The 22,339-nt window shown below is 40.0% G+C and overlaps 1 protein-coding gene across 4 annotated transcripts; it reads right to left on the minus strand.

The window, feature by feature from the left end:
* On the minus strand, window positions 1–22,180 carry nek1 (NIMA-related kinase 1). 4 transcript variants are annotated; one of them, XM_057353170.1, is made up of 36 exons: window positions 22,111–22,180; window positions 20,235–20,377; window positions 19,990–20,086; window positions 19,307–19,404; window positions 19,013–19,096; window positions 18,857–18,924; window positions 18,667–18,753; window positions 18,113–18,167; window positions 17,314–17,514; window positions 17,112–17,184; window positions 16,878–17,032; window positions 16,576–16,641; window positions 15,453–15,512; window positions 15,232–15,279; window positions 15,040–15,120; window positions 14,769–14,950; window positions 14,588–14,695; window positions 14,377–14,479; window positions 14,033–14,119; window positions 13,455–13,538; window positions 13,142–13,219; window positions 12,957–13,052; window positions 12,695–12,874; window positions 12,384–12,449; window positions 11,989–12,232; window positions 11,718–11,858; window positions 11,126–11,287; window positions 10,805–11,014; window positions 10,576–10,681; window positions 10,353–10,429; window positions 9,928–10,133; window positions 4,113–4,252; window positions 3,702–4,036; window positions 3,267–3,400; window positions 2,805–2,937; window positions 1–1,534 (listed from the first exon to the last, which is right to left on the minus strand). In XM_057353170.1, the coding sequence occupies exons 2-36, from the start codon at window positions 20,349–20,351 to the stop codon at window positions 1,521–1,523; spliced, it is 4,176 nt and encodes a 1,391-aa protein (XP_057209153.1). In that variant the 5' UTR covers window positions 20,352–20,377; window positions 22,111–22,180; the 3' UTR covers window positions 1–1,520. The 4 variants fall into 4 exon arrangements, with proteins under 4 accessions (XP_057209153.1, XP_057209155.1, XP_057209154.1 ...); XM_057353172.1 differs by lacking the exon at window positions 14,033–14,119; XM_057353171.1 differs by lacking the exon at window positions 16,576–16,641 and having other exon boundaries at window positions 2–1,534.
* Window positions 22,181–22,339: the final 159 nt, after the last annotated feature.

Genomic DNA, 22,339 nt, shown 5'->3' on the forward strand with positions numbered 1-22,339 from the left:
GATTGAATGCATTCATATGCCATACTGTATGTAGTTCTCAAAATATTTCTTTGACAGATTTTGAGTGAGAGTAGATAAATATTTTTTTATTTTTGAGCGAACTATCCCTTTACATTGGTCCAAACACAGATGAATGAACTGGTTGGTTCTTCTCTTAATGGTAAATACTATAACTTTGTGACTCATGTACCGAGATTCTGGCAAAGTTATACACACCCACAGTAGTCTGTGGTTGTCTGGGAATGTACGGGTGTTCAATGATAAGGGGAAACCCCAACACACTTCCAGCCAGTTCTTGTGACAGCTGCACTGTTGCTGCTTGACTGACAGCTCACATGACCAATCAGAATGAGTAAAGAAATAGAAAATCCGTCCCAAATAGGTAGCTGAAAATAGATGTTGGCAACCTATTTCGGCTCAGCTGTTTCGCATCCAAAACCAGAGTCTGTCATTTCCAAATACCAACACGCAAGAATGCGCATTCTCTCAAAAAAAGTACTTTTATTTCTCATTACAAAGATATACATGACATGCAATCGCACAGTAACAACGCTCATAAATGATTTAACAATTGCTTCGGAATGCTATACAATTTTTCTGTACACTTTCAAGTACCAGCTAAAATGAGGAAACCGTCTGAACACATCCAGCTGAAAGTGCAGCTGTGAATAACATGCCCAAAGCATCCCCACAGCATTTCATAAATGCCCGTCATAAACCCAAAATAACACCACGCGAAGCGTGCTTATGCACGCTACCGTTTAGTTGCTCTTTATATGCATAGTAACTCCTGCATCTCTCTCAATAACAGTTCTGTCAACTCTTAAAACGATGCTTAAATGCTTCAAACTTTGACTTGTGAGAAATCTTAAGAGGCTAAATCATTTTGGAGCACGTTATGTAAACGGCACTTGTGTAAAAAGTATAAAAAGAGGTTCGGAAAATGTGTTTGAGAAGGAATTTTGAGACTAAGTTTAGCCGGGTCTGTTGTTGTCTGAGGTAGACAGCTGCACCCAACCTGCTGCCCGTTGTGTGCAAGCACCTGAAACTCGGTAGAAATGTGACCTCTGACCCCTGAACTAGACCTCCCTGGCCGGTCCAAAGCCTTAAAAAGCAGTTTTCATAGCTTCAGCTGTTAGTTAATACAGCACAGAGCAGCACTTTAACATACAATCTGTCAACAGCTAAGGGGACACAGGAGTCTCAGACTTCTTATTTTTTGCCCTCATGTGCTAACGCTCTGCTACGCTTTGGTTAAATATTATCAACCACGGCACATTTCTATACACAAAATTTACAAAGTAGTGCTTAGTTACTTAGGATATGGAAGCAGAACTGCAGTCGAACCGTGGACGTTAAACTGCCCGTGCCCGAGTGGCCCATTTCCCCTTTCTCACCCCCATCCCCCCCCTCCCCTCTTCCCCTACGTGCACCTCGTCGGTCTGTCAGAGTGCATCATGGGAACACTGCAGCCTGCCAGCAGATTGTCCGAGGCTGCCACTGGCACGGATGAATAACTCCTATTCATCATTATCTGAGAAAGACAGAGGAAAAAGAAACAGAAGCGTTAGGAAAAGCAACCCGACTTCTTGAGATCTGAAGAAAACTTCCAGGCTATATTCCTGATGTCAGAGGTCATGTTAAAATCCACAGCGAGACGCTCTGAACACACACTGTAAAATGCCAGGAAACCCTCACATCACTGCTCAGAGCAATGCAGCATGTCTTACATAAGAGTTTGTGAAGTAAAAACAGTAGCAAAATTACTCTGTGGGAGTTAAAGGCACATGCACACATAAAGAGATAGGATATTGATCGTCTAACAGGAGGACTAATTTGAGATATGCCCAAACAAATATAAAGGCAGAGTATTCATTTATCTCTTTTTGAATGCGTGTGTCTTCTCTGAAGTGCTTGATATACTGCATTGGATGAAATAGCTTCTCTCTTCTACACCCACTCCTCCTCTAGCCTTCATTTATCTATTTCTACAGAGATCAGGCTGTGAATGAACTTGTAAATATGTCCTCACAGGATTGTGTGAGACAAACGTCAAATGGCTTTACACAGAAGAGAGCATGAACGGATCAGAGTGTCAATGTGGTTATACAGTATACATGATATGCGGATTCATTAAATGATTTAAAATGAATTAAATGAATCAAAATTAAATATAAATATGAAATGAAAGAAGTCTCTAAATGAAGATTCTATTAAAGGGACAGTTTATTTGAAAAATTTTATTTGTTTGGTTGAACACAAATAAAGATATTTGGAAGAATGTTAGCAATTGAGATCACTTGCAAATGTTAGTTGCTAACATTCTAACCTTTATTTTTGGGTGAACTATTCCTTTAAGACATAACATTATTTTGGAAAATGCACAAACTAAAAGTACAAATTAAAGGGATAGTTGGCACAAAAATAAAATTCTTTCATCATTCCAAACCTGTATGACTTTCTTTTGCAGAAACAAAAGAAGATATTCTGAAGAATGTTGGTTACCAAACGACATTGGCTCCTATTGACTTCCATTGTAAGGACAAAAAACAGACACATTTCTGAAAATATCTAGTATAGGTTTTAAATATCAGGGGGGTGAATGAATGGTAACACAATTTTTTTTTGCAAACTATGCCTTTTAATAAATACAAATATTGATGAACACAGCTTTAGCTTGAATTGCTTGAATAGCAAGAAAATTCCTTCTTATTTAATTTATGTCAGGTGACCTATTGCATTTTTCTTAATACATAATTAATCACGTTATCATGTTAAACGGACAGTCCTACTATATACTCTACCTTCTTGGTAAGCTCCATCCGCCATCACCAAATGGAGAATTTTGGGATATAGGTGCTGATGCTGGGTTCCCAAAATGCGTTGCACCATGCTGGAGACCATTTCAATGTTCTCATCCTCATCTTCGTGGATGGCCTAACAAAGAAACTTGCATTAAAATAGCAATCGACCTCTGGATGAAACTATGCACAAAGTTCTTCAACTTTATTTCACATAATAAGGTGAACAAAGATTTATAGCAGTTTACTGCAGCTCCATTCAGACAAACTGCAAAAAAAGGAACGACATCTGTATCTAATGAACCAGTACGTTTCCAGAATATATGATAAAATAAAAAATATATTATATAAAAAGATGTATGCTCTCATTTTATTAGTAAATGGCTGCATTGTTACTAGAGGACATAGGTTGACATCTCACGCGAATCTGATTTTGGACCAGGTGGAATAATGACCAATTCAGACCTTGATTTTGTTATACGCTTGGATGAAATTCTCGAATCCCATCGCCTGCTCCAGATGACACCGCAGCTCCTCCAGACGACTAAAGATGCTGTCTTGCTCTTCTAGTTCTCCATCATCCTCTTCCTCACTGTCATCTGCATTCAGATCCATCCACGGCACATTACACAATCAATCAAAACGCTTTTAACAACAAAACAGTTCAATATGATTGTATTACTGAGAAATATTGGCTAATAGAATGCTCCTCTGTATTAGCATTTAAAGTGTTATTTACCAATAAACACAATAGTCTTAGAAAGCCGATCGATCAACAGATTTAATTAAAGCCACAACAATATATTTAGCTCAATAAACACGCTTTTATTTCTTATTATGATTTGGGCAACAGTCTTGAACGTGAACAGTTTGTTTCTGATGCATTTAGGTCGTGGTTACCCGAATGCCACTCCTCGTTGAGCTGGCCTTCACTGCTGTTCTGCTCTTCATCTTCCTCAACTTCCATTCCATCTCCTGGCTCTTCTTCGTCGTGACTAACATCATCATGTTCCTCAGCCGTCCCATTGTAAACCACAAGAGGAGGCTCAGGACTGGGATTATCACCAGCCCCGGCCAGCCCATTAACACCAGCTGACTCTTCGTCAGCAGGGCTTCCGTTGGATCCTCCAACGTCATCTTCCTCTTCCTCATCATCATCGTCGTCACTACGCTGTTCTTGGAGAAGCCTCTCCATAGATGCTCTGAGCTCTCTCAAGTCATCATCATCATACACACTGCGAGAACGAGAGAGCGAGTGTGTCAGATACGCGTAGGAGTGTGTGTGAGAGCATACGCGAGTGTGTATCTTACTCTTCAGTTTCAGACGGCTCATCTCCTTTGTCCTCCAGATCCTCGACCTCCAGGTTGTTTTCAGGAGCGACAGAACCTTCACGTTCAACAGCATCACTGAACAGCTTACTGAGGTCTGGTAGGGAGCACGTCCTCAGCATCTGACAAAACCAACAAACATTAATGACATCACAAATGAAAGACTTCAACAGTGACACTGCTTTTCAAAACCTGTGTTTTTGCAGGAAATCACATTGAGGGATTTTCACACGTTGTTTAACCCGGAATTATTTTCGAATTAAACCCAGCTTTTATCCCGGGTAAAGCAACATTTCACACTCTGGGTGGGAAGAGAGATTTAGGTGTTAAAACGTAAACTACTTTACTGTTCATGTTACTATATCTACTTTAGATCTCCAGTGCGGTTTAAATGATAAATTGTGATAAATTGAAACTTTGTGTAAACGAAGCTGCAAGTGCAAAGATGGCGAAATCTCATGATCCACACACAAAGTACAGTATATTAACGTATGATCACCCACATCAAAACATTGCATTTGGAATCTGGATTTGGAGGATGTTCTTTACATGATCCCTATCTTTGCTAAGGTACTGTAGCACTTTGTGTCTGCACAGCCTTCTGAGGCATCCCAATTTTAGAAACGAGTGGCTGAAGTTTATTTTTAACACTCTGTTCTCTGTTCATTTCATTCCAACCTTCAAAATTTGTGCGGCACATTTCGGCACAGATTGTTTTGGGAACCTGTCACAATGCAATGCAGCAGAGGATGCTGCAGTGACAACCATCTTAAAGTCACAGCGGCAATAAACAGCCTGATAAAAGCTGAAGTGTAGGGCCTCACAATATATAAAAGCGATCGAACTATCACAAATGTGGATATCGCATTGGTTTGCAATAAATAAATAATTGTAAAAATTTAAAAAAGTTATGTTTAATGAAAGTTGATGCAGATAGCCGACCGGCTGTGCCTGATGTGTGGAAGATGCTCAATAATCAGAAAGAATGTGAAACGTATGTTGGTTGTATCATTTTCAGTATTAAATATATTTTAAAGGGATACTTCACAAAAACTTTCAAAACGGAAAATTCTGTCATCATTTACTCACCCTCAGATTGTTCCAAACCTGTATACATTTCTTTGTTTAGCTGAACACACAGAAAGAAATTTGGAAGAATGTCAGATCTCATTCACCATTTACTCCCATAGTAGGGAAAATAAATACTATGGGAGTCAATGGGGGATGAGATTTGACAATCTTGCATATACCTTCCTGTGTGTTCAGCTAAACAAAGAAATGTATACAGGTTTGGAACAATCTGAGGGTGAGTAATGACAGAATTTTCATTTTTGTGAGGTATCACTTTAACAGTTGAAATTAATTTTACAGACTTAAAGATTTATCGTTTTGCATATCTTAGATCACATTTTTTAAGCAAATTATCATATAATATTTTTTTTCATTATCGTGCAACCCTACTGAAAGAAATAGTTCACCCAAAAATGAAAAACGAAAATGATAAACAATCTACTCAACTTCAAGTTGTTCCTGTGTAAAACTCTTTGTTCTGTTGAACACAAAAGACGATTTTTTTAGGAATATGGAAAACGAAATAGTTTTTTCCATAGTGCCCCGGAACTGTTTGGATACAAACATTCTTCTAAATATATTTTTGTGTTCAGCGGAACAACACATATACACAGGTTTGGAACAACTAGGGGGTTACCAACTGATGGCAGAATTTTCATTCTTGGGTGAACTATCCCTTGAAGCGTGTCATTTTTTATTAAACCGCAGAAGGTAAAATCTCCATTTTTCATTGGTGGGGAAAATACAGTTTTGGACCAATCTCATGCCATTGGTTGCTCCATAGCCATTGCTGCAACAAACTAGTTGTGAACTTTGCAACTTAAGAAACTATGGCTAACATACACCAAGTTGACTTAAGAAAAAAGTAAAACTCTAAAAAATGTTAAATACGACCCCAAAAATGCACAAGCACACTCTCTGCGCTGCGGTATGAGGTTGTTCAATCAGAATCGTGCGTGAGAATAAAAGGCCCAACTATTAAACACTCCGCGGGGACTTAAAATTCTCTCCACAGAGTAGAGGAGGGTTTTAATATCAGTGCAGTCATCCATCTCCAACACTGCCGATGGTACAGAGCAGCACTCTGTTCTCTCACTTGCGCAGTAGAGAGGCGTGTTAAACTACTGATTAAACACTTACAGTCTGCTTCGAGAAAGTCCAAAGTTTGTGTGTGTGTGTGTGTGTGTGTGTGTGTGCGCGCGCGAGTGTATGCATCTCGTCCAGTTGTCCAGGAGGGTCGGGTGTAAGCAATCCGAAAGGCCAAATGTGCGTTTGTTTGCGGGTGTGAATGTTAATGTGCTTTTGTGAGGGCGAAGTGCGTGTGTGCCTGTGGGGTGGGCGAAAACGTACACGGGCAGAGCAAAACCTTTTGGTTTACTGGCATATCAAGGATGTGGAAGAATCGCATTAATAACGCTCCACTCAGGAGCTCAAACACACACACAGCGGTCCTGCACAGCAATGGCCCGCGGCACCTCCAAACACACATTTTCCCAACATTATGTGCGTGCAAACACAAAACTGAGTCTGGGGAAAACAAATCACTGCTTACAAAACAGGGTGATGTATAAGTCGAAGCCCCTTGGTTCTCTAAGTGTTACACATTAACGGAGACTGCCATCTGTTTCTCCTGCGATAGTGCCATCTTATCTTCCATCTATCTTTTGCTTCCAGTCTCTCTCTCTCTCTCTCTCTCTCTCTCGCTTTCTCCGTCTAGTGTAATGAGTGTGATGTATGGTAGCAGTGGAGTTCTCATTACTATGTTCTGTATTGGCTGTAATATCTTTCTATTAACACACACGCACACACACACCTTTCACAGTCCTCTGGACATTACCTGCCCGCTTAAATGGTAGAATTATGCGGCTGCTTTGCACGGTGCACAAGATGTACTTATTTATTTTAGCAACCCTATTGAAAGATTGACGCCGCCCGTGTAAGCGCAGTGCAGCTGCAGGCTTGCTTGTGCTGCGTAATGCACGAAACTCTGCGGAAAACAAAATGCTGTACTATACTGTAAACACGTGTTTTTGCAATATAGTTTTTTTATGAAAAGTTCAGCAAATCTGCATTTGGATGACAAAACCTTTCCATGTGCATGAATTACTTTTTCAATGTAAATGTTGTACGCAATTTTGTAATTAGCAAAGGCTCACTCCCATTTATATGTATAATTATGGAACATTAACAAACTTTAATAGCTTTCCTTTCACTCAGCTGTTCTGATTAATGGGCCATATACATAATGGGGTTTTCAACCCAAACTTTTTTTATGTTTTGTCTGTCCGTTTACACGAAAACGGCTTAAGTGGTTTTGAAAAAGTCGCCGTTATCGTCTCTGTGTAAACTGTTGTTGCGTCCCAATTGGCATACTATCTGTCCTAAATAGTATTTGACAATAGAATTAGTATGTCCCAAATCATAGTATGTTGAATAGAGTATGCAAAAGATTCCCAGATGGTCTTCTACTTCCGGTAGAAACTCAAAGTGCGGAATGATGCACAATATTATCCACAACTAGGTATGTAACGATTCACTCAGTTCACGATGCGCTACACGATTTTAACCTCACAATACGCGTTTTTTTACAAAATAAATTGAGACAAATTAGAAATGAACAACTGCCCTTTAATTATTTCTCAAATACTGCACATTTCTTTGTAAAATAAAAATATATTTTATGTCAAATAGCAAAACTAAACTGCAATTTTAAAACAAATTCCAAATCAAATAAGTAAAAATAATAAAAAAGTCTCTTTAATATAAACAAAACGAAGACTTCTGCTTTTCGTACCTTGGATTCTTTTTCCTTTTTTTAAAGAAATATCAGCATATCCACGTTTACCAAGTTTGCAGTAAACACAGCGGCCCCTGTTGTTCAAAACATGTATTGCGATTCAATTAACATCTCAACTGACTTGAATAATCACATATTATAATCGATTTTCAACTGGCTCACCAATCGTTGAATCTTTACAACCCTACTTACAACTCACTGCAAGAAGGCGGAGTTTAGTGACGCTGCACAGCATTAATACATATTAAATAAACAATGCTTCACTGAATTAATAAAGGTAAACCTCGTATCTCCATATTTCGTGATTTTTATTTTTGGCATAAATCATTATTATTAGTCACCCTTTGTTTGTCACTGGGTTTTGCAAATATCTAACCAATACAAAGTATTAAAAGAGCTTGTCAACTTCGACAAAACAGTACAATGATTTAAAAACTACAGGGGCGGTTTCCCGGACTGGGTTTAAGTCCAGTCCCAGACTAATTTAAGGCCCGGTTTCACAGACAAGGTTTAAGCCAAGTCCAAGACTACAATGAATGTGTGACTTGTCTTAACTGAATGTAACTTGCCCAGAAATATCTTAAAATATATCAGTGCCATTGTTTTGTTTCGAGATGCACACCAGTAATGTATTCTTCCAAGGCATTTTTATAAAAGCGACAAATATCTTAATTTAACTGAGGCTTAGTCCTGTTTTAATATAAACCGGTCCTAAATGTTAGAAGTTTCTTGTTTGAAAACAACTTCCAATGACACATTTTAAAATATATCAGTGTGATTGTTTTGTCTCCAGATGTACACCAGTAATGTTTTTTGTAAATTTTGTTTTTAAAAATGACTTAAATATCCTAATTTAACTAAGGCCTAGTCCTGGTTTAAAATAATCCTGGTTTAAAAAAAATTAGAAATACTTTTCCGTAACAAAATCAGTACATACTTGAAGTGCATAGTATAAGTAGGCGGACTGGGAAACATGCGAAAACGCAAAACTGTGAAACGCTGTCGTCAAGCGTATGCATATTACATGTTCAATCTGTGGGTATGCGCGAAAGTGTTTCTTTACAAAGTGACATCGCCAACTACTGGCCTGGCATGCATAATACAGCGTTCTTGAGTTTTGTCGTGTGTATGTAAAACTTTTTCAAAAATGCAAAGGAAAAACTTTTCCGTTTGAACTACATCATTGTGTAAACGGGGACTTATATTTCTAGTTTCTTCACAGTTCGACAATCCTAAGCAGTCAACTGTCAAAAGCACAAACACCCACATGCACCTATTTACTCGCCTCTCACAGAGGCTGAGGTCTCAAAACTTCTCTCCCACTTTCCACAAGCTATCACTCCTACACTTCTGTCTGCACACCATCAACAAATCGTTCCGCACCAGCACTTTTCCCACCACAAAACAGGCGCGGGTTAAAAAAACAGCATTTATTCACCTTGCTAGCACAGAACAATCTCTCCCCCTGTTCAGGAGGAAAACACTTGAGCAGGTTGTTTTCAGTAAGGTCCCTTCCTTCCTCTCACAGTCTGCTTGACAGTAATCAGTCAGACTTTAGAAGTGGGCATTCAACAGAGACCACCTCGCCATCTCTCACTGAGGCTCTGCAGCTGTCGAGAGCATCTTCAACATCATCCATCTTCATTCTGCTGGACACTTCACAACTATCAAATCCTCCTGTCTGCCTTCTCCACCCTGGGCATCAGAGGAACTACATTCTGCTGGTATAAGTTCTCTCTCACAGGTAGATTCTTTCAGATGTTATGTTTTTAACGAGGTGTCTAATGTTAAATAACCAACAGGGCACCTAAGGGTTTGAGTCTCTGTTTATTCACGGAAACCTTTCAAAGGTAGCCAAAAATATCACTGAATACCAAACACGTTTCCACCTGTGTCCCATATGGGTTCCCATGATGGCGATTTACTCACCATTGGGTTGTTTGTGTCAAAAAGGCCGGTGGAGAGGCCGATGAGAAGCGCATCGTCATGACGGTGGGACCGCTGCGGAGAGACCGACCGAGAACGTGAGGTGACGGAGGAGTCCTCCACCGAGGATTGGGCAGACAGGAGGGCCAACGCTACCGCGCGTCTGTGAGCCGGACTGCTGCTCAGCTTCACAAACAGAGACTCGTCAACTACAGGGAAAGAAAAGAAGATGTCAACAATTTCCTTGAGTTAGTCTCTTTGACAGTGAAGCTTAATTCAGACGGATGTTCTGGAGCTTCTGGGGTTTAGTGAAGCTTGAGAGAAAAATGAGGTGTAAAGGGAAAGCCTCCAGATCTTTGATGGGTGCATAATGAGACATGTTTGTGTGTGAGAGAGATAAGGGTTCTTAGCAGTACACTGGAGACTACCTGCTGGTTCAGGCTGGTTCTCCTCCCTTTGAGGCGTCTCTGTGCACTCTTCCTGAATTAGCCTGCCATCTGCTGGCCTAACGTGACATTGCAATGATAAAAATATTAGGCTATGAAAATGAATTTAAGAATCTGCATATTAAACAGGATTATTATTGATAAAATCGAATTATTTTTACAGGTGATGTGAAAATTTAGGATTAAGATGTCCATCTGTACTTACTCAGATATTTGGGTATCATTGGTCCAGGCCTGCAGCACGTCCTCTGGGGGCTTTGTAGTTTGTGAAGCGGCTTCCTCCAAAACGATCGACTCCATATCATCAACCACTAGATGGAAAGAAAACAGGTTTTCGTGGTAAACATTTAACATGCAAACACTGGAAAAACGAAGAAATCAGATTTCTGCAGTGTATTCATACTACACATTTATATTCAATACAGTATTCTCACCTTCTGCCTCACTTTCACCAGAATCGGTGTTTTGCAGCTCCCCCGTTGTTGGCGAGATTAATTCCTGACTTTTAACCTCTGTTGTGATTGGCACTGTGTCGTGACATGTCACTTCCTGTCTGGAATGTTCAGCAGGCTGGCATGGCTGAGGGAGAGGCACTTGATTGGCTTGTGTGGCATCTGAAGACTCTTCAATGGGATTAAGGCTTTCTAATGAAGACACAGACACAAAACCATTAACAGCAAACTGTTGTGGGTCACACAGTCAGTCACTGAACACATTACACAGATTATAGAAACGACCGAAATCAAATGACTCACCAGTTTGTATGTTGTCGCAGATGCTGGTATGACCTAGTTGCTGGGTAAGGGATTGCAGTTCTGCTTTTTCCAACACCTTCAGAACCTCTGCGTCTGGGCTCTGCCCCCAAGCTTTTCTTGGCTCCTCCTCCTTTAAATCATCCATGCGAATGACTTCACCTACTGTGGGTTAAAACAAACAGACGTTACTGCAAAATACCAAGACACACACTGTGAAATACAGTATAGTCGCACAAAAACATGTTTTCTGGCTTTCTAAGAAAGTTATAATTGTAGACAAACATAAAGCTCTGTTTGAGTTTGTTGTCAAGATGGTTGCTATAGGATGCTCTGGAGTCCCAAAGCATAAACACACCCTCCATGGATACAAAGCAAAACACATCAATACGTAACTTATTCACCCTGTAAATACTAAGGCTATCTAAAAAACATTGACTTCCTAGTTTAGGTCAATAAAAATAGAAAAAACAATAGAAAAAACTACATACATTTGTGATAATCGTGACCCATTTCATTCAAGCATCTTATAACAGTTTGATTCAGATTATGCCAAATGATAAGAACTAGAAGATGCCAAAATAAACAAGAGCACCTGTAAGTTGACCTGCTGTAGCAAGACAGGTTTCTTCCAGTGTTTGTTGAGCCACAGACAACAGAGGAGCGCCATCCGTCTCCCATTTCTTCCTGTCTCCACCAGAGGGAGCACTCGCCTCTGGAGATGCTGCCTGAGATGCTGAACAAAGCGAAGGGGAAATCAAACCACACATCGTTGTGTGTGGTGCTCACATAAAATGAATTGTGAAAAATGAACCTTACATTTTAATACTAGAACTCAAGAATATAAATTGATGAATGAATCGCACCTGCCAGAGTCGCACAGGTCTCCTCCAGAGTTTGTTCGGCTACAGAGAGTAGAGGTGGAGGTACAGCCTCCCATTTCTTCCGATCACCACCCGTCGGCGGTCTTTCCTCTGTGATGGGATGTTGGATTGGTTGAGGAGGAGGGGGGCATGGTTCACTGCTACAGGATGTGGAATCTTTCTCTCCATCTTCCTCCGGAGTCTGGACCTTCTGATTTAGCCTCCTGAGAATCTCCTTCTTTTCAATCTTAACAAAAAAGATGATCATTACTGGTACGGTACATGATCAAAATGAACGTTTCCATTGGTGATTATTCAAGTCAGTGTTGTTACATTAGTGACGACTTCCTTGCACCTCAGCAACCCACCTAACATGCATTCAAAAATGCCATTCTCACCTGTACATCGGAAGATTCTGCTCGGAGAGAGTCCTCTTTCATAGGTGAACTCTGCCCAGATGAGATCTAACAACAAAAACAAATCTTGGTGATATTATGGTAGCCAGTGTAGCATGCGCAGAAAATTGGGATAAATTAAATATTATCGCTAATACAGTGGAATTAAAGCAGATAATCTGAAACAAATCTACTTGTAAGAATAAAATGCAAAGACGGGAGTTCAGTGGCCCAACAAAAGATTATCGGTTATTTGAAAATCCTGGAAAATCATAGGACGCCTCCTCTATTAGCGAATGTATTTGGTGACTAACCGCGCCCACATCCTTTAAAGCAGCGGTCATGGAAATAACTGGAGTGGAGGGTCTAGAAGAGGGCGTGGCTTTGGAGACAGCTTCCTGAGGGGTGGGTTCAGATGGTTGAGTGGGAGGGGCTACAGGAGGTGGAGCTCCACCTGCAGGTCCAACGGCAACCTTTACTCCTCGTGCTATAAGCTGGACAAGGGCAAAACATAAGTGATACAAAACTAAGAGACGAACGACTAAGGAAAGAAGGGTGTGATAAAGTTTGACATACATGATCCTCCCATGCTTTCTTCTCTCGCTCATATGCTTCTCTCCTCTTCTTTTCGAGCTGTTCCTTGAGTACGGCGGCACGAGCCTCTGATTGAGCCTAAGAAACAGACACAAACGCAAACAGTTATACAAAAAACACTAGTTTCAAATATATGTTAATTTATTTAATTCATTTATAAGTCTTACCTTCAATGCCTCAATCTTCCTCCTCCTGAGAACTGCCTCTTCACATGATTCCTGACTGTCCGATCCATCACTGTCACACTGGGAGATACCGTGCAAAACAAACGGTTAAACATAACATCTTTCCAAAAAAGAAACCAAAATTCTGGAATTAATGGTGTGTGAAAACGATTAAAGAACTGATATTTTTAAATATTAGATTTTGATAGAAATATTAGACGCCTGTTTTGAAACTGCTGACAAGTTCGTCAATTTAAAATCAAAAGCTAAAAGACTCTTTTAATTTAGGGCACGAATGTGGGATTTTCATCCGTACCTTCTCTCCTCTGAGGCGAGCTTTGATCTGCTGACGTTCATTAAAGTTCTGCAGTCTGATCTGCCGTAGCCTCGCCAAGTACTCCTGAAGAATACACAGATCACATTTCATCTGGCTTTATTCTCACCTCACCACCTCCCTCCAACAAACGTGTACACGTGAAAATGGCCAGGACACAAACAGATACAAAATTTGGTGAACTGGGGTGAAAAGAAACGAGACATTAAACATTCTGGATGCAAAAACAAGAGGCGAGCGATTACGGCAACATTCATTGATGAGGACCACATGAGGAGGAGTTAGATGTTCTGGAATCCAGCAGAAGGTGTTATGTTCATGCCTTCAAAAAAAAAGAAAATAAATGAAGGATCCAAAAAGCAGGATAACATCCACAAACGAAAAAATTATTTATGTAGTTTTGGGGTAAACTGAAATGATGCTCTGGGGAGACAGGTTTGATCATTGTGCAGGGACCGGACATCAGTTGAAGACGGCAGTTCAACAGAAAAGAACTGAATGATGGGGGTTGAGGGGCGATGAACTGAGCAATATTGCTCCATTCCAATCTGGACTCCTACCTCCTCCTCTTTGTTGACTCGGGGTCTCCTGCATCGAGAGGAGTTTGTCCAGCTTGCAATGATGGCGGCCAGGTTTTGCCGGGCCCCCTATTCACCCATTGGTTGAATCGATATTATTAAAGCCACATTTTTAAACACATCACTGACTCCAAAACCCAAACACTGCCTTGCTAAAAGAATTCTTGATTTTGAAATGTGTGTAAATGTACGTAGTGTGTATTGCCTGGCACCGTTTCTGCCCTTTGTCTTACAAATCATGCCACGAATGCCATCAATAAAGATGAACCCATATTGAACTTGGATCATTCCTTGAACTAGAAGAGGTAGACATAAAAAATTCATACCAGCTGTCCCTCTGCTCGGACTTTATTCAGCATGGCTTCTCTTTTCCGCTGATGAAACTCTTCCACCTGCTTAGCCCTTTCTGATGCCAGCTGACCTCGTAACCTGAAGACAAGATACAATAAAGCGATTGCATAAAAGGACTTTCAATTTGAAACACACAAGCATATTTACAGCATCTACGTATAACCTGATGAAACCCAGTGAACTGACCTACAGTCGTTCTCATTTTGGAGGCTTGCTTTCCGTGGTTCTCTTCTAATGACATCCTTACCAGGAATGCAGGCGTGACCATTCAGCTTCCCTGAGTCTGCAGGAGTCCTTTAAACACAGTAACATACAAATATTCATATGACAAATCATTCCTCAATAATGTTACAAACAAATATCCCACCTGTTGTTGTCCCCTGAAGCCATGTCTCCTACAGCAGCATCTTTGGGTGCAGGTTTATCAGCTGCTGAGTGGGTGTGGTCTAAAGGAACTCGGCTGGGAGGAGCATGGAAGGGGCCAGGAACATGGGGCGTGGCATGGGTAAGGACTATTCCAGGTGCTCCAATGCCACCACCCCCATAGAACTATGAGAATGAGTCCAAACATAAAATGAGAAATAATAAGACACTGTGAGATTATAAGATATTTTTACCTATACTGAAAAGTTTTGCACCTTCCGCTCAGGACTGCTGCCTCCACTAGAACTGAGTACATGTCTCCAGCCCTGTTCTCGAGCCCGGTTTATGCGGTTCAGCTAAGATGACAAAGGTCAACGTTTGTCAAAGAGGTCAAAGAGTTTGAACACACCCAATAACACATGCATTAATTGATTTAAATAATCGTTTATGGGCATTGATCAGTTTACCTTTTCCCTTTCAAATCTCTTCATCTGAGAAGCCTTCAGTAACAACATCTACAGAGAGAAACACAATTATTGATGCTTGTTGACTCAATAAAAATGCTTTCAAAGAGGCATTTTAAAGGCTTCTAACACAATAGATGCATCACTCAAATAGCATAATCACTCGAATAAACGCAATGAGGCCACCTGTTGAACTTCAAGTGAACTGCTGTTCATAAGCTCACCTGTTCTCTTTGTTTCCTCTCTCTCTCCATCATCTCCATGCGTTTCTTCCTCACTCCTTCCTGGAAGAAAACGTACGTGTAATGCTTATAGGCAGTAAAAGGCAAGCAGCATTTTCTGAACCAAAATAAATCATTTTAAATGAACTTCACAGGGATGACATTTTTGATGTAAAATTAACTCGGATTCCCATATACAGTGGGCCGAAAACAATCATTTTTCGACAAAATATCACATCAAGTGAGATCTGCAAACAAATACTTCATCCGAGCTATCTTTGCAGTGACTTTTAACCAAGTGGTCCCAAGGTGACTATGAAGTGGATGTATTGCTTTTTAACTTGAAACCTAACCGTTTCTTTTATTAAACAATTTGTTGGAGAAGTCCATATGTGCAAAGAAATGCCACCACATTTGACATGATATTGAATAATAAAGACTTTTATTCATGTGTCCTAAGATTTTAGGGTCATTGCATGTACTATACTATGTACAACTGCTCAACAGACGTAATACAAAAGCAAATGACAATTTTAAACGAAGGTCTAGTATATGACACTGGACATCTTAAATTCAGAAGATACAGCAGGTGTTAAGAACAGTGAGATGGTGAATTAGAAAGGAGGAAGTGTAGGAAATGTAGATGCCCACCATTCAGGTGATGGCAAGAAGCTACCAAGAAAAGAGAGAGAAAATAGAAATATGAAACAGGTTGAAAAAAGTTGGGTTTAAAATAAAAAAAACCAGGACCGAATGGAACAGAATATGCTAACCTTATCACAAGACTTTGTGACACTAACTACACCCAAAAACCATTGTCCAAACCTATCAACTAAATAGTTTAACTGACAATCACACCAGTGACTTTCTCTAGTTCACAATCTTCACCACTGGGGTCAACCCTGCAACTGTCCCAAATCTTTACCCGTCCATCACTATATCATCTCTCTAACCCTGTTCTAAATTGGTTTTATTAGCGACACACAGGGATTTGGGTAAAAAAACGATAGGGCCGAGAATGAACTGATGCAGGACAGAGTGGGTTGGTGCAGGGGTGGGTGAATTAAAGGAGGAGTTCTGGGTGTTAGAACAGGGAGTTGGAGATAGGGGGCGCTCTCTGATGTACCTCATGCTTCCTCCTCTCCTCCTCCACTCGACTCACTCTCCTCCGAGCTGGCACAGGAGGGGGGGCCTGGACAACAACATGACACCAGGAGCGAGGATCAAAAGTCTCTCGCTCTCATATGTTGCAGAGCCGGAAAACATTGACAAATATCCATATGATACAAACACAGTATGGCTATCCTTAAACAAAAACCTTACCACCCCTACTGACATACAGTGCACACATACTGGGTGGCCATGGAGATGGATTAGCCAATGGAATTCATGACGCTCGCTATTTGCTGTCAGGCTCGGGGCTCTTACCTGCTTGAGTTTAATTGCTTTCTTTGCTGCGTCCGGGACTTTCCTGAGAGCTTCCGGTGGTCTCCGTACTGTTAAAGGCACTCCATACTTGGCAGCTGGTTTGGTGATTTTCTGAGCTGGAGAGATGGGGGCGGGGCCAGGGGCAGGACGTTTGGCTGGTGAGCGAAGAGGAAATGAGTTACTCATACAGTGAAAGTGTTTACTGCTGATCTACAACAAAGAAAACATGTTTACCTGGTGCTCCCTGGGCCACACTTGTTTTAGGCTGATGAAGGTGAAGTGAGTGACTGAATTCTTGTGCAATAAGCTGTAACACGTAAGAGGACATATTAAAGTAATTCTGCAACACATTCAGGTCTAAAATTAAACTCGAGCGTTTTATAACACATCTGAGTCATCGTGCTGCTAAATAAGCATGTTTGGGTGCATGTGTCACCTGAGGAGTGAGAAACTTGTGAATCCTGCGTGTAAGAAAAGGCTTGTCCAGAATGGTCGAGACTGAGGGTCTCTCCCGGGGGTTGCGCTTAAACAGCTTGGCCAGGAGAAGGCGCAGATCCTGGGAATAATGCACTGAAACAGGCGGGTACGAGCCACGGATGATTTTCAGCACCAGGTTCTTCATGTTACCTGCCTCAAACTGAAAGAAAGACATCAAGATCAAGCTGAAAAGTTTCATTCACTAAAACACACACACCTAAAATAAAATTCTGTCATCATTTCTTCACGCTTTTGTCATTTCAAACCTGTTTGACTTTCTTTCTTCCGCAGAACACAAAAGAAGATATTTTGAAGAATGTTGTTAACTGGCCCCCATTCACTTCCATTTTGTGTCCATACAATAGAAGTGAATGGGGGCCAGTGCTGTTCGGTTACCAACTTTCTTCAAAATATCTTCTTTTGTGTTCTGCGGAAGAAAGTCATACAGGTTTGAAATGACAAGAGGACGAGTAAATGAAGACAGGATTTTTATTTTTGGGTGAACTATCACTTTAACTTAAATTGCACTGCAGTTTCGCACTGTCATTACTATAAAATATTAGTCTCCTCAAACTTTTCAGGGAGTAAATAATTAAACAAGGGAAAAGAGAGAATGAGGAAAGAGCCGAGACCTAAATTCATATTCAGAGATTCATGAGACATTAAAGAGCTGGTTCTTTTTGATCGTTCACATAAAAAGGCGCTTTTAGACAAAAAAGCTCCCGCTCAAACTAGTACGGAGAACACGAGGTACTTACAGCATGCTTAAGCGTGCACATTTCATATAGGACACATCCCAGGGCCCAGACATCACTACGGTGAAACCCGACAGAATGAGGGAGAAACAAACAACAGAACAACAGGAAGAAAGTAGGACAAATGGGTAAATATGGGGTTGAACATGTGCCTTGCTCACATGTACACATGCAAATATGTACACGCAAAGAAACAGCGTATAACAACATCAGAAGTTGATCTTGAGCAAACCCTCGTTTAAAATGAAACTAAGCTATAAGATGATGTCAAATGAACCTTTATGAATATATAAGTACATACGCATATATTCAAGTGTACATCTTGAATGCAAGTCGCTTTAGATAAAAGCGTCCGCCAAATGCATGAATGTAAATGTAAACTTATAGCCTGTGTTCATCAATAGTGCCTGAGAATATTCAGACTGATTAAATTACATATAGTGCAACAGCCTCTTTGAAGGGATCAATACGTAGCTGCTGGCATCAGAGGTACTGTGAACTGTTTTTCCTGTCCTGCTCTTATATAGCCATCTGGCTCAAAACAGGAAGTTGGTTACCTTTTGTTATTATATGGTTTATTTTCACATATCTCTGGTGACAGGTAGTATGGTGTGCCGATACAGGTCCTCGCCAACTCCACAGTACTGCAAACATAACCGCACAGTCTATAAGAGGGATTCCCATCACATTTATTTTGGTGTTTGTGAAATCAATTAAAATTAGCATGTAAATGGGACAACATCTTGCCTGTTTAAAACCCTGGCGATTCCAAAGTCTCCTAGCTGTACTGTACCATCTTTGGTCAGAAAAATATTCTTGATAGAAAACAAAAGCAGTAACTTTGCATTAAGCATAGTGCATCAGCTTCATTTCAACAGCAGTGTTGGTAAATCCAAACTGTACCTGTGACTTGATGTCCCTGTGTAGGATTTTGCGGTCATGCACGTGTTTAAGAGCCAAGCAGATCTGCACAAACCAGTCAAGAATCTACCAGGAAACAACAGATTGGTAAACAAAAACATCTTGAGGTTTTTCTTTGTTTTCAGATTAACGTCTGTTACTCATCTGCAGCAAGCTTACTATTAAAATGACTTTCTGGATCCTAATATACCATCTAGAATTTCTATATTGTGAAATGCATTTTTTAATAATGGAGGCACTTCAAAATACTGAACGTTAAAGTGCACTTTTTCTCACCTGTTCTTCAGGAAATAGAATCCCTTTCTGGTTATTGATCTTCTTAAACAGGTCCCCTCCCTCACAGTAATCCATTACTATGTACAAACAACCACTCTCTAGAAATAAATCCCGTCAATGACAAACTGCCAGCAATGGTTCAGTTCACAACTCAAGTGGCTCCTTGACATTTAAACAGTTTGTAATGTCATGCCATAGTAAAAAAATCTAAACACAATATTTGGTTTGAATGTCTGTGATTTAAATAGCAGAATAAAGCCGACATTGTAGCCTCTACATTTAATTTTATTATCAGCCATAAACTCAAGCTCTATGTCACTGCCCTGTTGTTGGATAATGCAAGAGATGCTGAATAAATCCACAAAGAGCATTAACTCTACGACATCCTCTTTATAATTTAATTCACGAGGTTGGGCCGATGCCAGATCATACGGATCTCTGCCGGCTATCAATCACAGACCGTCCTTCACAGACAGAAAAGGATTAGGTCGAGTTTTTGCCGGAACAAATGTTCTAAGATTAATCAACATTTGGCAACTAAACATTGCTCACCCTTTGACATGCATTAGTCATAAAATACATGCCTGCCAGGAAAACGGCAGAGAAGGGTAATGAGGTATAACATTTCGATATTACTTTATGCAGTTTTCTGAAGAAAGATGTCTTGCATTACAGCGAGTTACCTTCAAAGGATTCCTTGTACTGGACAATGTTAGGATGGCTCATGTTAGCCAGAACTGCCACCTCTTTACGTGATTCCTGCCTTTCTTTGTTGGACATCTGGCGAGATAAAAAACAGATCATGTAAATGAAAAAATGTACTATACACACCAAATACTGTACATGATAGGGTTTTAAATCTCCATAAAATATTATTATTATACATATACAGACATCAAACACATACAGTAATAATGAAATGTTCTACCCTGGAGATGCCAATCTCCTTGATAACATATTGTCGGCCATCTTCCCTTGACTTGACCAGGATGGCTTTCCCAAAGGATCCCTCCCCAATCTTCTTTAACCTTTCATACTTTTCCATGTCTGTGGAGGACAACACTTCTCATGCTGAGATAGGGAGGAAAAAACACAAATAAAATAAATAAAAATTAGGGATGCACCGATATGTACATTTTGGCCGATAACGATAACCCGATAATTATTTAACACTGGAAGCCGATAATCGATATATTGGCCGATATACAGTATCTAAATATTAATATTACATCATCTGAGACTGAAACAAAAGGCAAAAAGTGGACAGCTGCTTTTATTTGAAAACATTCACTGCAGAAAACAAGGTAACCATTAGTTCTCTTTTTCCCAGAAAATCACATACCAAGCCTACTTTACAGTAATTAAAGATTCTTTAACTTTTAAACTTTTCTGGTATGTTTATTTAATAAACAAATTATAGATGTTCTTCCAGAGCAACCCAGTAAAAATGTTTTTAATAGCCACATGTCTAACATGTGTCAAGACAGAAAGCATTCAGACAAAAAAATATGCTTTTGTTCCTATAATTTACACATTCATAAATATCTACATACTGTACCTACATTAACAATGTTTTGCTTATAAGTTAGTGAATGATCATGACAGAACGACGGGTTTTAACTGTGAGTTGTGCACTTGAAGTGGTTTAACCAGAGAAAATGATTCATAATTTATCGGCCTAAATTTTATTATCGGCCGATACCGATACACTCAAAATGACCATTTATCGGCCGATACCGATATGGACGATAATTTATCGTGCATCCCTAATAAAAATAGAGCATCAACAAAATAACATTATGTGCTAAAGAGCTTTATGTATAACACATGTATAAGACAACAGAATTTAAAATAACAACCATACGCAAAAAGAAACGGACAAACCGGGTTCATCATCTCTAAAACATCATTAGATTCTACCTAATTCATGACATTCTCTGACTGAAAAATTACAGCAACCATGTGACATCTATACAAATTTCTCTAGGTATTTTAAGTCACATTCAGCTCCAGGTGGGTCTCTGAAAGACTGTCACTCATTCACAGTGCCATCAGGAATTATGAAACCATCTCAAGCAGAGCACCTCCTGATGAGTAAAAGGTTAATGTTACTTCCACACAGAATCCAAATGCATGCTGGGAATCACTATAGCTGCCACCTGGCATTGCAGGGCAAACCAAAGGTATAAAAAAGAAAGACATGCAGTTTACAATGCAGCTTTGAAGAATGAAACAACTGAAACCAAAAAGGTCAGACAGTGTATGTGGGGCTAATGAATTAAATAGGACAAACAGGACCCACCACACTTAAAAGGGTGCAGAAAAAAATAAAAGGCAATCAAACAGGCACACAGGCATGTCTAACCATTGCAAACAATTAGATAAACAGCCAGCTGCACGAGCGACTGTCCAATAATAGTAAAACAGAAAGCGGACAAATCAGGTTAGAAACTTACAAGCTCTATTCAAATAACAGACCGCGACGAGAAGCGCTGCTTTTGACTCGAGACAATCTACAGCTAGTCGTTACAATAGCACTGACATATTATGTACAAGATCGTCACATAAACACAGCAAGGCAAAGTTTTATAAGCATCAAGCGGATTCCTAATATTGCGGGCCCTGTACGAACAGATACTCGCTAGCCAAACTACTCTTAATACTGTACTAAACGCGTGCTAATTTAAACTGAGGACGAATTTATCCCTGACATCTAGCAAAATGTAATTATAAACCACTTTTGAGAAAAATAATGTAATGTAATATGAAACGAACACAATTTGGCGAACAAAAGCTGCTCTTACCTTCTGTATTCAGAAATACAGCTCGAGCATTGGCAGCGTCAGTTCAGCTCACATGAATATTTTTTACTGTGGGCGGTCTCAAGATGAAAGGCGGGACAAGATGACTGAAACGAGCGATTTGATTGGTTCTCTAGCGTGTTTGCTTTTCGTTAATAGGGTAAAATAACTTCAGTCAAAACTCAAATCCGGAAGTTTGTCTGCCAATGTTTGGTGCAAATTTCCCCCTAGC

This window comes from Triplophysa rosa, linkage group LG15 (assembly GCF_024868665.1).
Source record: "Triplophysa rosa linkage group LG15, Trosa_1v2, whole genome shotgun sequence".
NCBI lineage: Eukaryota > Metazoa > Chordata > Actinopteri > Cypriniformes > Nemacheilidae > Triplophysa > Triplophysa rosa.